Source organism: Sipha flava, unplaced genomic scaffold (genome assembly GCF_003268045.1).
Source record: "Sipha flava isolate LNK unplaced genomic scaffold, YSA_version1 255_pilon_pilon, whole genome shotgun sequence".
Classification (NCBI taxonomy): Eukaryota; Metazoa; Arthropoda; class Insecta; order Hemiptera; family Aphididae; genus Sipha; species Sipha flava.
Window position 1 is genome coordinate 1,013,551 of NW_020272908.1, and position 17,862 is coordinate 1,031,412.

General features: G+C 26.3%; 3 protein-coding genes across 4 annotated transcripts; 2 read left to right on the forward strand and 1 right to left on the reverse strand.

Annotated features, from left to right (window-relative positions):
* Nucleotides 1-953: 953 nt before the first annotated feature.
* On the reverse strand, nucleotides 954-4,690 carry LOC112684666 (conserved oligomeric Golgi complex subunit 1). Its single transcript, XM_025556299.1, has 15 exons — nucleotides 4,335-4,690; nucleotides 4,131-4,262; nucleotides 3,932-4,071; nucleotides 3,656-3,792; nucleotides 3,387-3,582; nucleotides 3,088-3,232; nucleotides 2,864-3,029; nucleotides 2,639-2,808; nucleotides 2,352-2,573; nucleotides 2,126-2,264; nucleotides 1,763-1,915; nucleotides 1,560-1,705; nucleotides 1,340-1,499; nucleotides 1,153-1,275; nucleotides 954-1,085 (listed from the first exon to the last, which is right to left on the reverse strand). The coding sequence occupies exons 1-15, from the start codon at nucleotides 4,478-4,480 to the stop codon at nucleotides 972-974; spliced, it is 2,289 nt and encodes a 762-aa protein (XP_025412084.1). The 5' UTR covers nucleotides 4,481-4,690; the 3' UTR covers nucleotides 954-971.
* Nucleotides 4,691-4,822: 132 nt separating this feature from the next.
* On the forward strand, nucleotides 4,823-17,533 carry LOC112684660 (mediator of RNA polymerase II transcription subunit 25-like). Of its 2 annotated transcripts, none has more exons than XM_025556286.1 (18): nucleotides 4,823-5,063; nucleotides 5,165-5,210; nucleotides 5,276-5,400; nucleotides 5,464-5,674; nucleotides 6,578-6,723; nucleotides 6,835-6,967; nucleotides 7,041-7,434; nucleotides 8,606-8,874; nucleotides 8,940-9,079; nucleotides 9,137-9,299; nucleotides 9,371-9,562; nucleotides 15,986-16,142; nucleotides 16,212-16,339; nucleotides 16,399-16,551; nucleotides 16,619-16,708; nucleotides 16,771-16,857; nucleotides 16,971-17,168; nucleotides 17,235-17,533. In XM_025556286.1, exons 1-18 carry the CDS (start codon nucleotides 4,945-4,947, stop codon nucleotides 17,370-17,372), a joined length of 2,889 nt encoding a protein of 962 aa, XP_025412071.1. In that variant the 5' UTR covers nucleotides 4,823-4,944; the 3' UTR covers nucleotides 17,373-17,533. The 2 variants fall into 2 exon arrangements, with proteins under 2 accessions (XP_025412071.1, XP_025412072.1); XM_025556287.1 differs by having other exon boundaries at nucleotides 8,606-8,637.
* On the forward strand, nucleotides 10,645-12,372 carry LOC112684661 (ATP-dependent RNA helicase WM6). Its single transcript, XM_025556288.1, has 2 exons — nucleotides 10,645-11,666; nucleotides 11,752-12,372. Exons 1-2 carry the CDS (start codon nucleotides 10,812-10,814, stop codon nucleotides 12,166-12,168), a joined length of 1,272 nt encoding a protein of 423 aa, XP_025412073.1. The 5' UTR covers nucleotides 10,645-10,811; the 3' UTR covers nucleotides 12,169-12,372.
* Nucleotides 17,534-17,862: the final 329 nt, after the last annotated feature.

Genomic DNA, 17,862 nt, shown 5'->3' on the forward strand with positions numbered 1-17,862 from the left:
ATATATTATTTGTAAGTACATATTAATTTTGTTTTCGAATAATTTATTGACTTCTGAAAAGATTACAGATTGAGATACATGCTGTACATTAACCAATGTGCTCTTTTAAGTGCACATCATGAAATATCTATTTGAAATCTATTTACTATTTTGTTTTATTTTAAAAATATTATAACGAGCCACATTGAATACTTTCGAGGGCTACGTGTGGCCCAGAGGTCTCAGGTTGGGCACTATTGTTATATAACTAATAGTTTTACATTGTAGACCAAAATATAAATATATAAAGCAATGTATTCTTTGCTCCGCTCAAAATCTAAAATTATGTTTTCAATGTTTGGGGTTATATCAATTTATATTTTACTAATTAATATACAATCAAATATGTACATATAATTATCTGCCTTTGATATTTATGTATGTAATAATTGTAACCTTACTCAGAAATTTCCAAAGTGTGCGCTATGTATGGTGCCTTTACAGGGGTGCTGTACTATCATGATTTAAGATATAAACATTGATTAAATATACATTATATTTAATCAATGATATAGATATAATATATATTAAAAATTGTGTGTGCTACTGACAGTTTTCTCATTTTATTGAAGTTACTTTATAAGTAATTTCAGTTCTAAATAGGTGTTGCCAGTCAAAATACTGCCTAAGAATTGTTTGGTTAGGTCCTAGATTTATTCTTTTAATCAGTTTAATCGATACACCTAAAGGGATTTATTTTTTATAAATTAAAACCTTTCCTAACCAGTTTTCAGTTATTTTCATTATTCCATCCAAAAATCATACATTTATTTAATTTAAAAATAAAATTATTTCAAATTAATCATATTTAACTTTGTAAGCAGTTAAATAGAAATATTGAATAAATATAAAAAAAACAATTATATTTAAATAATAATAACATAATCTTATATTAGATATTAATACATAATAGATATTTTATCAAGATATATTTATGAATCTGAGATTAAAAATAATTTAAATCTGTATGTGCTAAACATCAAGTTGTTTGCTTCGTCAGAACATTCTGATGGTAATTGACTTGGGTACATAGTTCCAAATATACTCTAAAAATATGAGTATTTTGATAAAAAAATTTAAAAAGAATAAAATTATGCTGAATTTAATAATTACTTTGGTGGCAACAACAGCCCGTTTTACATTTTTAACTATATATTCTTGAAGAATATCTAGATTAATTGGATCAATTTGATTCTCAACTGCTGTTATTTGCTCTGAACAAATAGTTGACAATCTCTAAATAGATGGATGAAATAATTTTACTAGATACATTTTTATACTAATTTAATAAGTTAGTTACTTCATTTTCAATGCTAACAAAAAGTTGATTGATATACTTGAGATCAAATAACTTTTGTATCTGATATCTAGACTTCAATGTAGTTTCTAGTGCACTATTATCATGATATTCAGTTAATATCCATTCAATGCACAAAGCAATAGTTTTTTCTTGAACAAATCTAAAATTATAATTTAAAAACGGATCATGAAAAATTAAAATAACGTATATAGCATAGTACTTTGGAGGTAATGTTAAAGCTAGACATGTAATCATATTGTGAATGAAGTTTTGCAAAGGAAATGAAGGTTGATTAGGCACTAGCAATTTTGACACCACTAGTTCTCCGCTTTCTCTTTCAATTTCCATATCCAAAATTTCCCATTTCTAGAAATAAAATAAAACAAAATTAAAAGCTTTACTATAATTTTATTGTTATTTTACCGGAATAGTAGAAAGTTGTTCTCCAAGCGTAATTGGAAAAATATTTCCTTTTAAACCATCAAACATTCTATTAGTTATTACTTCCGCCCATTTATTCCAAATAATAATGGAAGCATTTTTAATTTCTTCTTTTGATGATGTCCAGAAGTTAAACTAAACAAGATAGCAGAATTAAGTAATCAAATAATAGTAAAATTAAATATTTCTATCAATGTATAGATAATTATAATTATATCTATATTATATATTATACCTATTTTTAATCTAATATAAATAGTGTTGATTAAAATTTTTACAATATTCTTTTGAAATTTGAAATTCCTATCAAAGATAATTATTTAAATTTGCTAACAATTGTCTAACCTGTTGGTACAAGGATACTAAACACTGTTTTATTGTAGGACATAATACTGGTAAACACCATAAAAATCTAGCAATCAACAATATGCCATCTTCAGTTAATTGTCCTTGTTCAACCAACTGCACCATACTTTTTCCCAACCTAAATATATATATATATATATATATATATATAAATATATGAATTGAGCTTATATATGGTTAATTTAAATTTAATAAACTTTAAAACCTAATAATAAAATTGTTACAACAGTTTCCTTGATGTTGTCTTAGAGCCCATGGGTCTTCATCTTCTGAATATAATTCACTTAACATATTTGCTAATGATAAAATTCGTTTTTCAATACATTCACACAATTTAGCTGTTTTGTCTGAACAACCTATTGATCGAGTTTCTAAATATTCATCTGTATCTGAAAATAGACTATCTTGCAAGTAAGGTTCTTCTGGACTAAAAGAAAACATTTTTAAAAAATGCTTTGGTTATCTTATTTTGAATTTGTGTTAATATCTTACTGAATTAAGGCATTATTTATGTCTGATATAACAACAGGAAAAATATTTTCCCAGTGATTAGTTAATAAAACTTTAGTTTTTTGAGCAAAAAGTGGACAGTATAATTCTGACCACAGATCTGATTCAAATGAAATTTGTTCCGATATACCAGTCCAATACTGAGGGTACACCTGAAAAGTAAACATTAGTAATAAAAAATAAAATAATGCCTTTATTTACTCATACAATTGACAGTTGATTTAAATTACGAAGAGTTGCAATTGATTCAACATTCTCCAGAACGTCTGCAACTTTGTTTTTAACAAATGGTTTTGCCCATTCTAACCAATTTGTTACAATGTTGGTAATATATTCTTTTGACAACTCATTTGGAGATAGCATACAATCAACTCTAAATAAAACAAATTATAATTAGAATAAAATTGTAGAAAAATATATAGGTAACACACTTGAATTCTTTAATAGACTTTGGTAAATACATAAGTCCAAAATTTAATGAATAATCCATATCTACTAATGATAATACAGTTGGTCCTCGTCTCAACATTTCTTTGATTTGTATGTATATTATACCACTGTTATAAATATCATAATCTAAAAATTAAAAAATACCTTGGTTTTAATAATAATAAAATGGGTATTTTTGATTTTCATTAGAATGATTGCTTTTTCAAAAAACAATGTAATGAGTCTTGATAGTATATATGTTATTGAAAATAATATTTTAGTATATTATATTTTAGCTTACTTGTAAAACACAAATATAAATTATAAATAGTGTTTATAATTAATTTAGAACTATTTTCAATATTTTTTTCGACTGAACTTTCTTCTGTTAATGTATATTGCAACATATTTGAACGTAATATAATAAATTCTTTAATTAAAGAATGATCATCTAAACCTTCTAGTATGGATAAAGTAATAAAACAGGATGCAGCTTCCTGTTGAATATTAACACAATGGTTTGTATTGATATAATTGTATTAACAAATTAATAACAGTTAAGCATATTACTTCTGGAGTAATGGGTCCAGATAATTCTAATTTAGTTTTATCTGATATGGTAGTTGAAAAATGAGATATTGTAGACCAAACTCTATCTAAAAATGGTTCACTTTTTTTAAGTCCTTTGGATATATCTGTATTTAGACCTAAAAACCAAATATTATAATTATAAAATGTAATTTTTAATTAATAGCTCTAAGTGCATATTATGTGTTTTTCTTTTGTGTTGATACCCTTTAAATCGTTACTTTTTAATTTATGTAGTTAAAATATTAATTTACTCACTCATTTTGATAGCTGAAGCAAACTGAAACAATTGAGTAGCAGCTAAATAATTACTAGAGTTCAAATAATCCCATATTTGTTCAGAAAGATCAATTAGAAGTTTTGACTGAACAGCAAATGTATCAAGTATATTGTCTCCACTAAAAGAAAAGAAAAATTAAAATTGACTAGTACTTTTTAAATTTGAAATAAGACTTACTTATTCAGAGTTATATTATGATTAATTTGATTTGTTTTTATTATATTTTCTGTAACATTAGATATATCACTAATTATCATTGCCATAGAACTAATTGTATCTGCTGCATCTATGAGATCCCTATATTTTTCACTGAAAAAAAATTTTAACGCAAAGGATAATAAAATTTTTCTTTCTTATTTTTGAATTTGTCGACATAGGTACCTCACTAGTGATTTAAGCTGGTCTGCCTTTTTTTCAACATCTTTTTTTAAAGTATTTTGTAAAGATTCAATTTCATTTAAGTTACATGTTTCAAACAATTCATTAGCAAACTCATTAGCCTTTTTCGTTGGTAGTTTTGCATCCATTTTATTCGCTACAAGTTAATGCTTGAAATAAATAATCAAAGTATGATGAAAGTATATTTTGTCATTAATATATATCAATTACTAAAACACTAAACAAAAAAAAATTAATTTATTACATTGATATCGTTCAAATGAAATTCAATTATAATAATAGTAAATTGTACGTAAATTGTAACATAAAACGAAGATAAAGAACATCAGCAACTAAACTTATTAATGTTACCTACCTACTCGGCTACTCCAAGCGGCAAATCCAGTTGGTTTTTGATAAGAAATTTGTTTTTGTGATAATGCTGCCACTTGCATTACTTGTATGATATTCAATAAATATATGTTTACATATTCACTGTAGAGAAAACAATTGCATTATAATTTAGATGGATATCGTGATTTATAGTTAAATTAAATATTTTTGGAAAGCTTTAACTTTCATTCCCGATAATACTTTTTTTTATTGCTTTAAAATGGTTCTTGGGCCATTAGATCATTCTGTACAAACAGATATTATATTTGTAATAGAGAAAACGGCCATGAACACGTACATTAGTGAACTCAAAACTAACTATGTGACTCCAACTTTAGAGTAAGTTTCTATAGATTTTACTTGATAGATAATAATGTTCTATTAATTGATTTATAAATATTTTGAAATTGTTTATAACTGTAAGTTATATATTTATAAAGATACTTTAACCAAGGACCGATTGAGGAACGAGAGTATCTATCTGAAGTAAGAAAGAAAATGTCTAAGATATTATTGTAATACTTTAATCTATTTATTTAACAATATTACAGAGTAGTAGCGCAATCTATGGTATTGTGGTATATGAAGCGAATGATTGTAAGCCATATCCTTGTTGTCGTACATATGGAACATTTACAAGTCCACAAAAAGTCATAAAAATGATTGAAAAAATAGAGTAAGTTTAATGTCCTATTACTAATTTGTATACTATGTAATTTATTCACTTTGTATTTCATAGTATGATTGGAGGCATGGCTGAATCTCATGCTTACATGGGTGAAGGGTTAGCAACAGCGTTGGTTTTCTTTGAGGATTTGCAAGAAATACGTGAAGCTAAGCAGAGACATTGTATACTCATATGTAATTCACCACCATATAATTTTCCAATTATGGAATGCGAAAGTTATGCTGGACGTAGTGTTGATCAAATAGCTAATCTTTTTCAAGAAGTATGAAATTTTCATTAACTTAACTAAGTAGTGTGACATAACTTAGTTGTAAGCAATTTAGTTATAGTATAAAAATAGCGTATGCTATTTTGTTATCATAAATTCAATAAAGTAATTTTAAAATGAACTTATTATCTCATAATGATCATTTTTTTATTAATCAATATACCTATACCATTCAAAATTATATTTACAAGATAAATATGTTGTTACATAATTTTTTAATATTATCATGTTATTAATAATATGCATAGTGTGAAAATGCGTACACTTATTATTTTACAAATATTATATTTAAAGTTTAGGCCTCCAGAAAAAATATTACTGTTAGACTATGCCCTCGTGTATAGAGTTATTGATTGTTTTTGGAATTATTTCTTAATTTATTGTTTTATGATCCGAGTACTGCATTGTTTCATATTAATATTTAAAATTAAATTAATTTGATTAATTATAATTTAATAAATTAATTTTGCATCCCAATTTAACAGAAGGTTGGCATTATAGTTCTAATACTATCAGTTCACCCTTCTAAATTTCTTTGGTTGATGAATAAAGAAAGAAGGTATTTTAAATCTATTCAATTTTAAACTAGTAATTGCTGAATATTCAATTAAATTAAAGAAAAAATATTCAGCTCTGCAAAATTAAAAGCTTGTACTCTAGCTTGAAAATAATTTATTCAAGGATATTCAGGGAATATTATTGCATATTTTCAATTATAATTATAATATACTTGTTTTGTTCATCGTGTATGTAATATTTTTATTTATTTTTTTATTTAATAAGATTTTCTTATATTTTTTTTATTAACTAAGCAATTAAATTGCTTATAGCTTAATAAATCGGAACTTTACTATGGATTTATATATTTATTTAAGTATTAATTTGTTTGTATTTCAGAAAGGAATTTTACTTTCAATATTATCAGCTCGAAAAACTCCAGCGTTGTTGAAATTATTTGAAAAAGCTGGTGGTGATTTACAAATTTCTCAGAACAAAAATTATGCAAAAGATCCAAGACATCTAGTTTTACTTAATGGATACAGGTCATTAATCATTTTAATTAATTTAATGATACATTTTAGAACGTAAAATTTCTTATTATTTTATAATTACAATGAATATCAGTTGTATAAATTTTGTTTTATGTATAATAGTTTAAAAGAACGTCCAATGAGTCCATGTCCTCCCACTACTCATTCTGGTTTATCAATGACCAGTCCATTACCAACAAATGTTAACATTGGATCTCCAGTTGCTCAATGTGCACCATTTAGAACTAATAATCCAGTAAGTATTAAAATAATTAAATGTTAAATTTAATCAGTTAATATCAAAAAATATAAAATTGATTATTGTTTAGGTAATGGCCATGCAGAATCAAGTTCAGCAACAACAGCAGCAGCAGCAGCAACAACAACAACAACAACAACAACATCAACAACAACAGCAACAACAACATCAACAACAACAAGCTGTTCAGGCAGCTCAACAAGCTGTTGCTGTTGCACAACAACAACAACAACAACAGCAACAAGTTCAACAACAGCAACAAGTTCAACAACAACAAATGATTCGTAATGTAAATCAAGCTCAAAATCAGCCGTACTCAAATGTTTCAAATACAGGGGGTTTTTTGAGACCATCTCAAGCACCACGTAATTGGCAAATGATGCAATCGCAACAACGTCAACCAAATCAAGCAAGTGCATTGATTGCACAATTAACACAACCTACATTCCAACAAAGATTGGCTGGTAAGTTATATGTTATGTGTTCATAATATTTGTACTTAATTTACATGTATTAGTCTTTACATTATTTTAGACAAAACATGAATATTTATTATATGTAGTTTTCTTTGATATATAAATAACAGTTATTAATTTTTTTATGATCTCTTTTATTTGAAAAAATAATTTTTAATACAAATTCAAATTTATCATTTTATTTTATATTTATACTATATATATCACAGGCCACCAAATTACATATTGCCTTTTACCATAAAACGAATGAACCATGAATCTTACAATAAAATACATTTAGACTAATTTAAAATAAAATTGTAAAATACAACAATAATAGTTTCACTTTGTACTCAAACATTTTGAACAGTTAGTATATAATTGATATTAATTATTTAGTAATTAATATCATTAAGCCTAATGTATTTTCATATGTTTTAATAAATGAAAACATTTGTATTCTTATCATTAACTTAAACCATAGATTCTTAACCTATTATTAACCCATGGATCCCTTTAAAGCCTAAAATATAATCACGGACCCTCCCCCCTTTAAAAAAAAATACATATATATAAATAAATAAATATAATTATAATTTTTACTATACAGCGATGGATCAACAAAAGTAATAGGTTAAATGTGTTAAATTTAAATTCTTGTTAGATTGTATAACCATGTTATATTATTTTACTATTACGATAACTTTATATGGCATATAAGTCTTTCAAGTGGCTTTCAAGTCTTTCAACAATTATTATTATCTTAAAAACGCCATCAAAACAAATTTATTTTTGGCTTATTTATAAAAAACTCATAGCCACCCTGTGGACTCTCGAGTAACCATCTAAAGACCCCCAAGGGGTCCACGGACCCCCGGTTAAGAACCTGTAGCTTAAACTAAGTATAACTTAAATGATTTATTTCAAATTTTACTTTTTAATATTTTTTTTTGTTAAACTTAAAATAAAGTGTTGCTGGTGGTGGAGGGGGAGTTTTACTGCAAACTTTACAGTAAAAATAAAAGTTAGCGAGGACATGCTAAGGGTTACCCTAATGTGTGTATAAACTGTAAGATATTTCCAAAAATTCAATGGGTGTCATATAATAATTCAATATTCCAATATTTTATCAAATTATAAAAGTAAAATAAATATTTCTAATTTATTAATATATTTTTAGTGGCATCACAACAACAAGTACAGCAACAACAAGTTCAACAGCAACAACAAGCTCAGCAACAACAGCAGCAGCAACAACAAGTTCAGCAGCAACAACAGCAGCAACAGCAGCAGCAGCAACAACAGCAACAGCAACAACAGCAGCAGCAGCAGCAACAACAGCAAGTGCAGCAGCAACAACAGCAGCAGCAGCAAGTACAACAGCAGCAACAGCAAGCTGCTTTACGAATGATGAACCAACAGCAACAACAAGTTCAACAGCAACAACAAGTATTTTACTTGATTTTTAAATAAATATATGCATAATATTAAAAATATTACTTTAATATTTATAGAATGGACCTGGAAGACAAACTATTTGGACAGGAACATTAGAATGGATAGAAAAATCAAAACCATTAACTGAAGTACCTAAAATAACAAGAAATGTTCCTTGTATAGTTTCGGCTACTTTGAAAAATGGAGAACCAGAATTGTAAATTAATCACTATTTTACTATCTTCAATATTTTTCTTATGTTTCTGATTTATAGGAAAGCAGAAACTTGGCCAGAAAAATTGATTATGCAGTTAATGCCCAAAAATTTAATTGGAAGTATTGGAGGTGCCCATTTAAAAGATTCAAAATCTGTTGTTTTCCAACCCACACCATGCGAAGCATTAGAATCATTGACAAAATACATGACTAATGGATATGTAAGTTATTTTTAGATAAAATAGGTATAAACGTATTTAAATGCAAGTTATCATATTTGTATTGGTTTTAGGCTGGATGTGTGCATTTTAACAGTGCTCCTACTTCTCACAACTGTGATGTCAAAGTCTTAATTTTACTTTATACGCCAGATAGAAAAGCTTTTATAGGATTTATTCCAAATGATCAAGCTGCATTTGTTGATCGATTACGTAAGCTTATACAACATCAAAAAGCTTCTTCAGCTATGTTACGTCAAGGCCAGGTAAGATTTTTTTTAAAAAAATATACTTTTATAATTATGAAGTGTTTACTTTTATTAGCCCAAAATCAAGGTTATTTATTATTAAAGTACAATTAATTAATTAAATTATTTTATTATAATATAGTAAAAATCATAATAGTAAAATAATAATAGTAATAGTAAATCGTAATAGTAAAAATCATTGAATCATAAGAAATTACTATAAATTTTATATGCATGTATACATAGACGTGCGCAGACTTCAACTTCTGGTCGAGCCTGAATACAATTAGTGGCCAAATACTTAGACAGTTATCCTAATTTTTTTCTAACACTTCAACGTAGTAGATTCTGATATAAATTAAAAACAATGTAGTATTTATATCTATAAATAGGATCTAATATTATATTACTAATTTTTAGACATATATTTTTGTAAGTAAAACTTTAAATTCTTTAAAATCAAATGATATAAATACAATTAATTGATTTCCACGAAAATATTAAAATATATATAGACATTTTACTATGGTTAGTTTAAATTTTACTATGCCCCCTAAAAAATTCTGGTCAAGCCTGGGCTCGCCCCGTCCGCACCCCTATGCATGTATAGTATAAAAAATTGTACTCCATATTAATTTTAATGAGGGCTCTAATTTAACAAAATTATAATATAAATGAAATTATATGTAGAATATATAAATAGAATTATAAAATATAATTCTATTTCTCTCTTATCTTCATACATTTCACTAATTCCTTAAACACTCCTAAATTCTTTCATTAGAATTACATTAAAATTCAATATTAATTAAATAAATATTAATATTTGCTATATTGAAAAATATAATAGTTATTATAGCAATAAAATGTTTATAATATATTATAGAATTTTCAAGATAAAAATATAATTTATAATATAAAATTTATTTATTTATAAAAATATAATTGCCATTTGTAATTACTGCCATCTATGATTAATGGTACAAACTATATAGAGCATTAATTTTCTGGTGTTTAACCATTTAATTATGTTGGTATTGCCAAACTTTTGTTTACATTCCCTTAAAGTGTACACACTGATCTCAAACGCCGATCTAAAATGTCTGTTGTTTAGACGATATAATATACAAACACGCGTCGTTTTGCCGATCGTCCGTCGATACTTACTATTATTGTTCTTATATCCTTAAAGTTTTTACTTTATTAATTACGTATCGAACGTCTAAGTTACGTTTAACGCGTTATTCACGAACCGCTTATCTACAAAATGGCAGATGCCGATGATCTTTTGGATTATGAAGAAGACGAGCAGAACGAAACCGTTGAGAGTGACGACAAAAAACAAGCAAAAAAAGAAGTCAAGGGTAATTATGTGTCCATTCACAGTTCCGGTTTCCGTGATTTTTTGTTGAAACCGGAAATTCTGCGAGCGATAGTTGACTGTGGTTTTGAACATCCATCTGAGGTCCAACACGAATGTATACCTCAAGCCATGTTGGGTATGGACATTCTTTGCCAAGCTAAATCGGGTATGGGTAAAACTGCAGTGTTTGTCTTATCCACTTTACAACAGTTGGAAGTGTATGAAAGTGAAGTTTATGCTCTTGTCTTATGCCATACTAGAGAACTGGCTTTCCAAATTAGTAAAGAGTTTGAGCGTTTCACTAAATACTTGCCAGCCGTCAAAGTTAGTGTGTTTTTCGGTGGTGTACCTATTACAAAAGATGAAGATACGCTTAAAAACAACAAGCCACATGTAGTTGTTGGCACTCCTGGCCGTATATTGGAATTGATCAGGAAAAAAAAATTGGTTCTAAATAATCTGAAGCATTTTATTTTGGACGAATGTGATAAAATGTTGGAAATATTACACATGCGAAGTGATGTTCAAGAGATTTTCAAAAATACACCATTCAACAAACAAGTTATGATGTTCAGTGCCACACTTAGCAAAGATATAAGACCTGTTTGTAAAAAGTTTATGCAACAGCCATTGGAAGTATATGTTGACGACGATGCAAAATTATCATTACATGGTCTTCAACAATACTATGTTAAACTCACTGAAAAGGAAAAAAATAAGAAACTGTTTGATCTTTTGGATGAACTAGAATTCAATCAGGTAAATTTATATTAATTTTATACTTTATGTTTCATAAATAATTTTAACTGAAGATGAATAATAATACATTACCTTTTTGCTTTAGGTTATTATTTTTGTTAAATCTGTTCAACGATGTGTTGTATTGACAGAACTTCTGAATGAACAAAATTTTCCATCTGTTGCAATGCATGGTGGTATGTCTCAACAAGATCGTTTAAAGTTCTATCAAGAATTTAAAGATTTCCAAAAACGGATATTGGTGGCTACTAATTTATTTGGGCGAGGAATGGATATTGAACGTGTTAATATTGTTATTAATTATGATATGCCAGAAGATACAGATACATACTTACACAGAGTGGCAAGAGCTGGTCGTTTTGGTACCAAAGGATTAGCAATTACATTCATTTGTGAAGAAACTGATGCAAAAGTTTTGAATAGTGTTCAAGATAGATTTGATGTAACCATTGGTCGAATGCCCAATGAAATTGAACTTAGTTCTTATGTCGAAAGGAAATAATTTTTGTAACTCCTTATATTTATATGAAATTTAACAAAATAACAATTATATTATGATAGCTTATATGATAACTTATGATTTTTCCAGTTTTGCAAAATTTTATTTCTTTTTTTTAAATGTAATAAATGTGATTTCCTTCACTCATGAGTATTATTCCGGAACTCATTATAATATAAAATTTGAAAATATGTCTTTTTTGCATTTGTGTATGATTTAATTTAGGGACATTAGATATTACTTATATCATAATATACTTAGAAGTTAAGATTGTACATAATAATGCAACTGACTTAATTATTAAACTAATTTGCAAATTGTATTTATGTGGTAGTTTTTTAATTTTCCAATAAAGCTAGAAAAAAATAATGGTAGCATAAACATTTAGTACTATTTTTTTAATACTTATTTTATTTTTAAAAATTTATAAATGGTTAAATTTGCTTCAATTTCATAAACCTAGATAATTTCTTTGTGTTAAAAGTGTCTGTTATTTTAATTTTTTTTAGTTAAATTTTATATTTTGATAATGCAATAATGCATTTATTAAAATTTCATTCAATCAAAATATTTTAAAAAAAAAATCAAATTTAATTTGAATATATTTGAGTACTATCTTATATATTGAAAATTAAATTAATCTAATACAAGTTGATTAATCAGATAAGTTATATTAGCTATTTATTTTTTTCGAATATGATTTTAGCTAATTTATATTTTACTCATATTTCTAGAAATGTTTAAAATATATTTACTGTACATAGGTTAACTTGTAATCCCTGCATATTTCGTAATATAAAATTTCAGAATGTAACATTTGTTTTAAAGAAAATAATTAAAATCAATTTCTTATTGATATTGATTATTTTATTATAGAAAAGTATAGCCCCATTTTATATATCTATGAATTATACCTCTAAACCCATAAATAAATAATGATTTGTATCTGTTTAATACTTCACAACTTGGAAGAGATGTGTTAGTAGTTAATTCTTATTTCCTCCAAAAGTTTAAAGTTTTTACAGTAAAGTGTTGATATTTTTATAAAATATTTTACTATTTTATGGTTTTAAATAATAACATACCATCATAAATCAGAGTTCAGTTCTTAAACAATATGATTTGTTTATTATTTTTTCTGAAGATCCAATAGTGTTTACTTGTAGACAGAGCTGGATTATGGTTTTTAGGGTCGTAAGCACATTCATATAAATGGCCTACACATCATTTTCATACACTTAAAAAAATTAATTTTATTTTCAATTATTTATAAGTTATCACAAATAAAATTAAAATAATTATAATTTACATTTGAATCTACATTTAAAATTTTGAATTCTTATATTAATTTTCTTTATTAATACATTATTTAATTACTATATATATATATATATATATATATATACTAAATATCATAATTATTATAATTTTGTTTATTTAATATTATTGGCATCTTTCTTGCTTTTTGAAATGAAAAATCTTCAATAATTGTCTCGTTGTTTATAGTTATCACAATTTCACTTTTTATAGACAAAATGGCCAAATCGTTTATATGTTCTTGTGTTAAATTAGATCTTAATGCATTTTTTATTAATTTTAATCTTGAAAACGATCTTTCTCCACTACAATTGGTGCACATGAGTGTGTAAGATATAACAGTAAATTTTTTTTCTACATTTGGAAAGCATTCCGAAACGTTGAAGTTTAAAATCATTTTATATAAATTTATCAATAGAGGTACTAGAAATAATGTATATGGGCAGAGATAATGATGTAAACGTGATAAATTGTTTGAACTCATCTTTGAAACTGTGTGAAAAATCTATAGAGTATTTTTTACATAAGTTTTTCATTCCTTCTTCAATATGCTCAGATTTCATTTCAATCGAAAATTTTGATAGCAGCCTAAAATTGTTTTCAACTTCTTTATATGCATCAATTCTATACTGCAAAGTGCTGTTTAATTTATCAATAATAACATAAAAGGTTTAACTTGAATAAATAATTTTTTATCTGTAAACACGTATGCAGTTTCATTATCACACCTTTTTTTACGTTTACGATTTTCAGATGATTTATATTAGTTATTCACAGTTATTTCCATACCTTTAAATTCATAGTTATCATATTTTTCTCTGATCTGGTGGTCACTTCACTGTGGTCTTTACCTAAATGGTTATAAGTTATGCGATTATAACAATAATGATCTGTATGCCCGTATTTGCCGTATCAAAATATTTGATAGAAATTTTAGGAAAACCCGAATCGCGATATCACTTAACTCATAAACTTCTGAGTACTCATCACATCATAAAGGTAAATTAATATGATGAAATATTTTTGGAACATTAGTTGGAATAACTAAATTATTTATGATATAAAATCATAAATTTGATTTTAAAAATTATAGGCCGTAAGCAATTGCTTATTTTGCCTACCCTTTAATCCAGCCCTGCTTGTAGAGTTCTATTATTTTGATAAAAAGACAAACATCTCGTCTCTGTAATATTTCAGTTTTTGGACTATTTCATAATCCAGTTTACTTTCACAACTTTGATTGTGGCCTTTCTTATTTAACATGTAAAGATATGTTATTAATTATGTGCACTTACAGTATTGAGCGGAAAGAGTTATTGACCCTGGGTGTATTTTTTTTTTTTTGTTAAAGTTTAACTATACTCCGTTATTCCACTTATGCTCTCAATAATCCTGAAAATCATAACATTTAAGGTTGCCAAATGCCTTGTCGTGGTTCTGTTTATATTTTATCAGATATATAATAGTCAAGGCTAAAATTTTAATGATGTCAGTCAATTTTATTTGTGAATTTTGTATAAGTATATAAAAAAAATTACCAAAATAGGTGTTTTCAATTTTTAAATTATTATTTATTAAATTAAAATTAATTTAAGATTTTTATTCAAACTTCAAATTTCCTTTGTATATTTGTCAAATCTGTTATTAAAAACAAAAATAAATTTATATTCTTATGAATTTGTGTTGGTATATTAAAAATCTGTTTTCGAAATGTTTACGGACATAATAATAATGAAAGACATAATATTTACATACATAAGTATGTAAAATAAATATTAATTTACAAATTTAGAACAAAAACCAAAAATATTCATAAAAAAAAATTAGATACTAAACTGTTTTTTTTTTGTAATTCAAATGTCATTGAATGCTTAGTCGTATATTTATTAATCATATTTTTATTAAATGGATAATATCCAAAGGATATTATTAAGTTCAAAACATTTTATTCCTTTCGCTGGGTATATTTTAAAAATTACTCACCTTCCTCAAAATTACACATCGGTATCGCAATTTTTAAACCTATTTACCTTAGAATTTAAAAGAAGTATACTGGATATAAGATTCTTAAATAATTTTGTTTTAAGTAAGACCGATACTAGCCGTCTACTCGAATGGGTTCAATTTCATGTACCTAAAATTAAGTCCCGTAATAAACAAATGTTTGAAATCAGTATTCGTAGATCAATTTATTTATGGATTGACCCTATCCAAAGAATTATGCGTATAATTAATTTTTACCCGAAACTAAAAATGAATCTTAGAAACGGACCACACAATGTTTTGCTTTTAACTTGAAAATAATATATTTTATTTTTAATTTTAATTGTCATGCCTTCAACTCTTTAGTTATATATATTGTTTTTATTTAATATATAACAAACCAGAATATTATACTGTTATAAAAAATGTTTGGTTTCAACTTGTTTTATTAAATTAACTTTATAACTGTAGTGTTTAAGATAATTAAGTCAATATTAATAATTGCATTATTTACTTTAAGGGTGGAATGGGAATGCCACAAGGCAATATGCCTGGTCAAATGCAATTGCCACCAGGTCCAAATATGCCTAGTGGTCCAGGATCTAACCAGATTCCTGGTCTTATGCAAAACAGTACATTAACAGCATCCTTGCAGAATCAATCTCAAACAAATTTAGGTAATTGATTGATTAAATTATTAAAACAAATAGAATTTTTTTTTGTAATATTGATATTTTTTATAACAGCTGATTTGATGGGGTCTAATTTTACACCTCAAGGAAATCAAGTTGTCCCCAACAGTCCTTCAGTTCAAATTATGCCTAGTCCTCAACCAACTGGACAATCAGTTAACAATCCTAACATGTCAATACAAGTAAAATTATTTGTATAATTCAATGAGAAATTGAGTGTTCATATGATTATTTCATATAGAATCCCGGTAATGTTGGTGTCCATCCTTCTCAAAGTCAGTATAGTGAACATATTGAGATAGCTAGAAAGCAGAATTTGGCTAAAATACTTCAACTTCGACAGACACTAGAAGCAGCACAGCAACAAGAATTACAATATAAGTCTCAAATGGAGGTACTTTCTATAAATGCTTTTTATTTGTATATGTTGTTTTCATGTTGTTACATATCAATTAATTTAGATTCAAAGTCACCAAATGAACATTCCACAAATGCAGCAGCGTTTAGAACAAGCTCAAATGCAAGAAAACATTTTAAAATCCCAGCTTGAAGTATGTTAAGTAAATTATTTTTATTAGATATTAGAAATATTTAAATGGAATTTATGGTATAGATACGTAATCAAATGAATGTGCCTCAAATGCAACAAAATCTGGAACATGCTCAAATGCAAGAGACTATATTAAAAGCACAATTGGAAGTGAGTACACTATTTCAATGTGTTGGTTTATTTTTTAAGTTATAAAAAAACATTAGAATGGTAAAATTTTCAATAATTATTAATACTACTAATATTGATAATTTTATAACTAGCATCAACAGGAAGAGCAACATAAATTGAGAACACAACAATTCCACATTCATCAACAACAGCAGCAGCAACAACAATCAAGACAAATGGTTCCTGGAAATCAATCATCTCAGATTATGGGTAATAGTACACCACAGCAAAGAATGCAAATGCGACCTGTAATGTCTAGTAATCCTGGTCTTAGACATTTATTGCAACAAGTATTATAACATTTTTTCTTTTTTTTAAAAAAATATAGCAATCGTATTAATTACAAATTTTTTTAGCAACCTCAATACAGACAACAAATGATGGGCATGCAGCAAGTGCCTGTTGCTCAGGGCAGGGCACTACAACCCCAACAACAGCAACAACAACAACAACAGCAGTACGATGAAGTTCCATCCTTTGACTTTCTTAATTAACTTAATAAGCAATTATTTAAATTACTCCTATAGAATTGTTTTATAATTTATAAACATTTACTAGTACCTAAGACCAAAAATACTATTGAATTTCAACAATGCAGTTCTAGGGTTGTTTTATATTATTTTAATTTATTTTAAATAAAATAAATTTTCTAAAATTGTACTTGTTTCTTTATTTATGTCTCCTATTTTATAATTAATTTATAAGAATTCAATTTATAAAGTACTTTATACATATTTTAATCATATTTATTATAAAAATAAGTTTATTTTAAAAGTTACCGATTTCAATCATATCAGCCTAACCGAAGACTGTGGTATTAATCTAATGTAAGCTAAAACTAGAAGTTCCACATCTTTATTAATATTATGAACTCTATGTTGTTGATTACAGATAATTTTAAAATTTTACAAAAAAAATACTTCATGTTTAATCAATAATTTTTCTACCTTAATAAAAAGTGTAGGTGATGAATGGTAAATAACC

Excerpts from the sequence above, each read along its gene's own strand:
- LOC112684666 (XM_025556299.1), bottom strand. The coding sequence starts at position 4,480 with ATGGATGCAAAACTACCAACGAAAAAGGCTAATGAGTTTGCTAATGAA. Across the intron at positions 3,030-3,087 it reads AAGTCTATTAAAGAATTCAA|AGTTGATTGTATGCTATCTC; the intron begins GTGTGTTACCTA and ends TGTTTTATTTAG. Across the intron at positions 1,916-2,125 it reads TAGTATCCTTGTACCAACAG|TTTAACTTCTGGACATCATC; the intron begins GTTAGACAATTG and ends TATCTTGTTTAG.
- LOC112684660 (XM_025556286.1), top strand. The coding sequence starts at position 4,945 with ATGGTTCTTGGGCCATTAGATCATTCTGTACAAACAGATATTATATTT. Across the intron at positions 16,552-16,618 it reads AATATAAGTCTCAAATGGAG|ATTCAAAGTCACCAAATGAA; the intron begins GTACTTTCTATA and ends CAATTAATTTAG. Across the intron at positions 16,858-16,970 it reads TATTAAAAGCACAATTGGAA|CATCAACAGGAAGAGCAACA; the intron begins GTGAGTACACTA and ends TTTTATAACTAG.
- LOC112684661 (XM_025556288.1), top strand. The coding sequence starts at position 10,812 with ATGGCAGATGCCGATGATCTTTTGGATTATGAAGAAGACGAGCAGAAC. Across the intron at positions 11,667-11,751 it reads ATGAACTAGAATTCAATCAG|GTTATTATTTTTGTTAAATC; the intron begins GTAAATTTATAT and ends TTTTTGCTTTAG.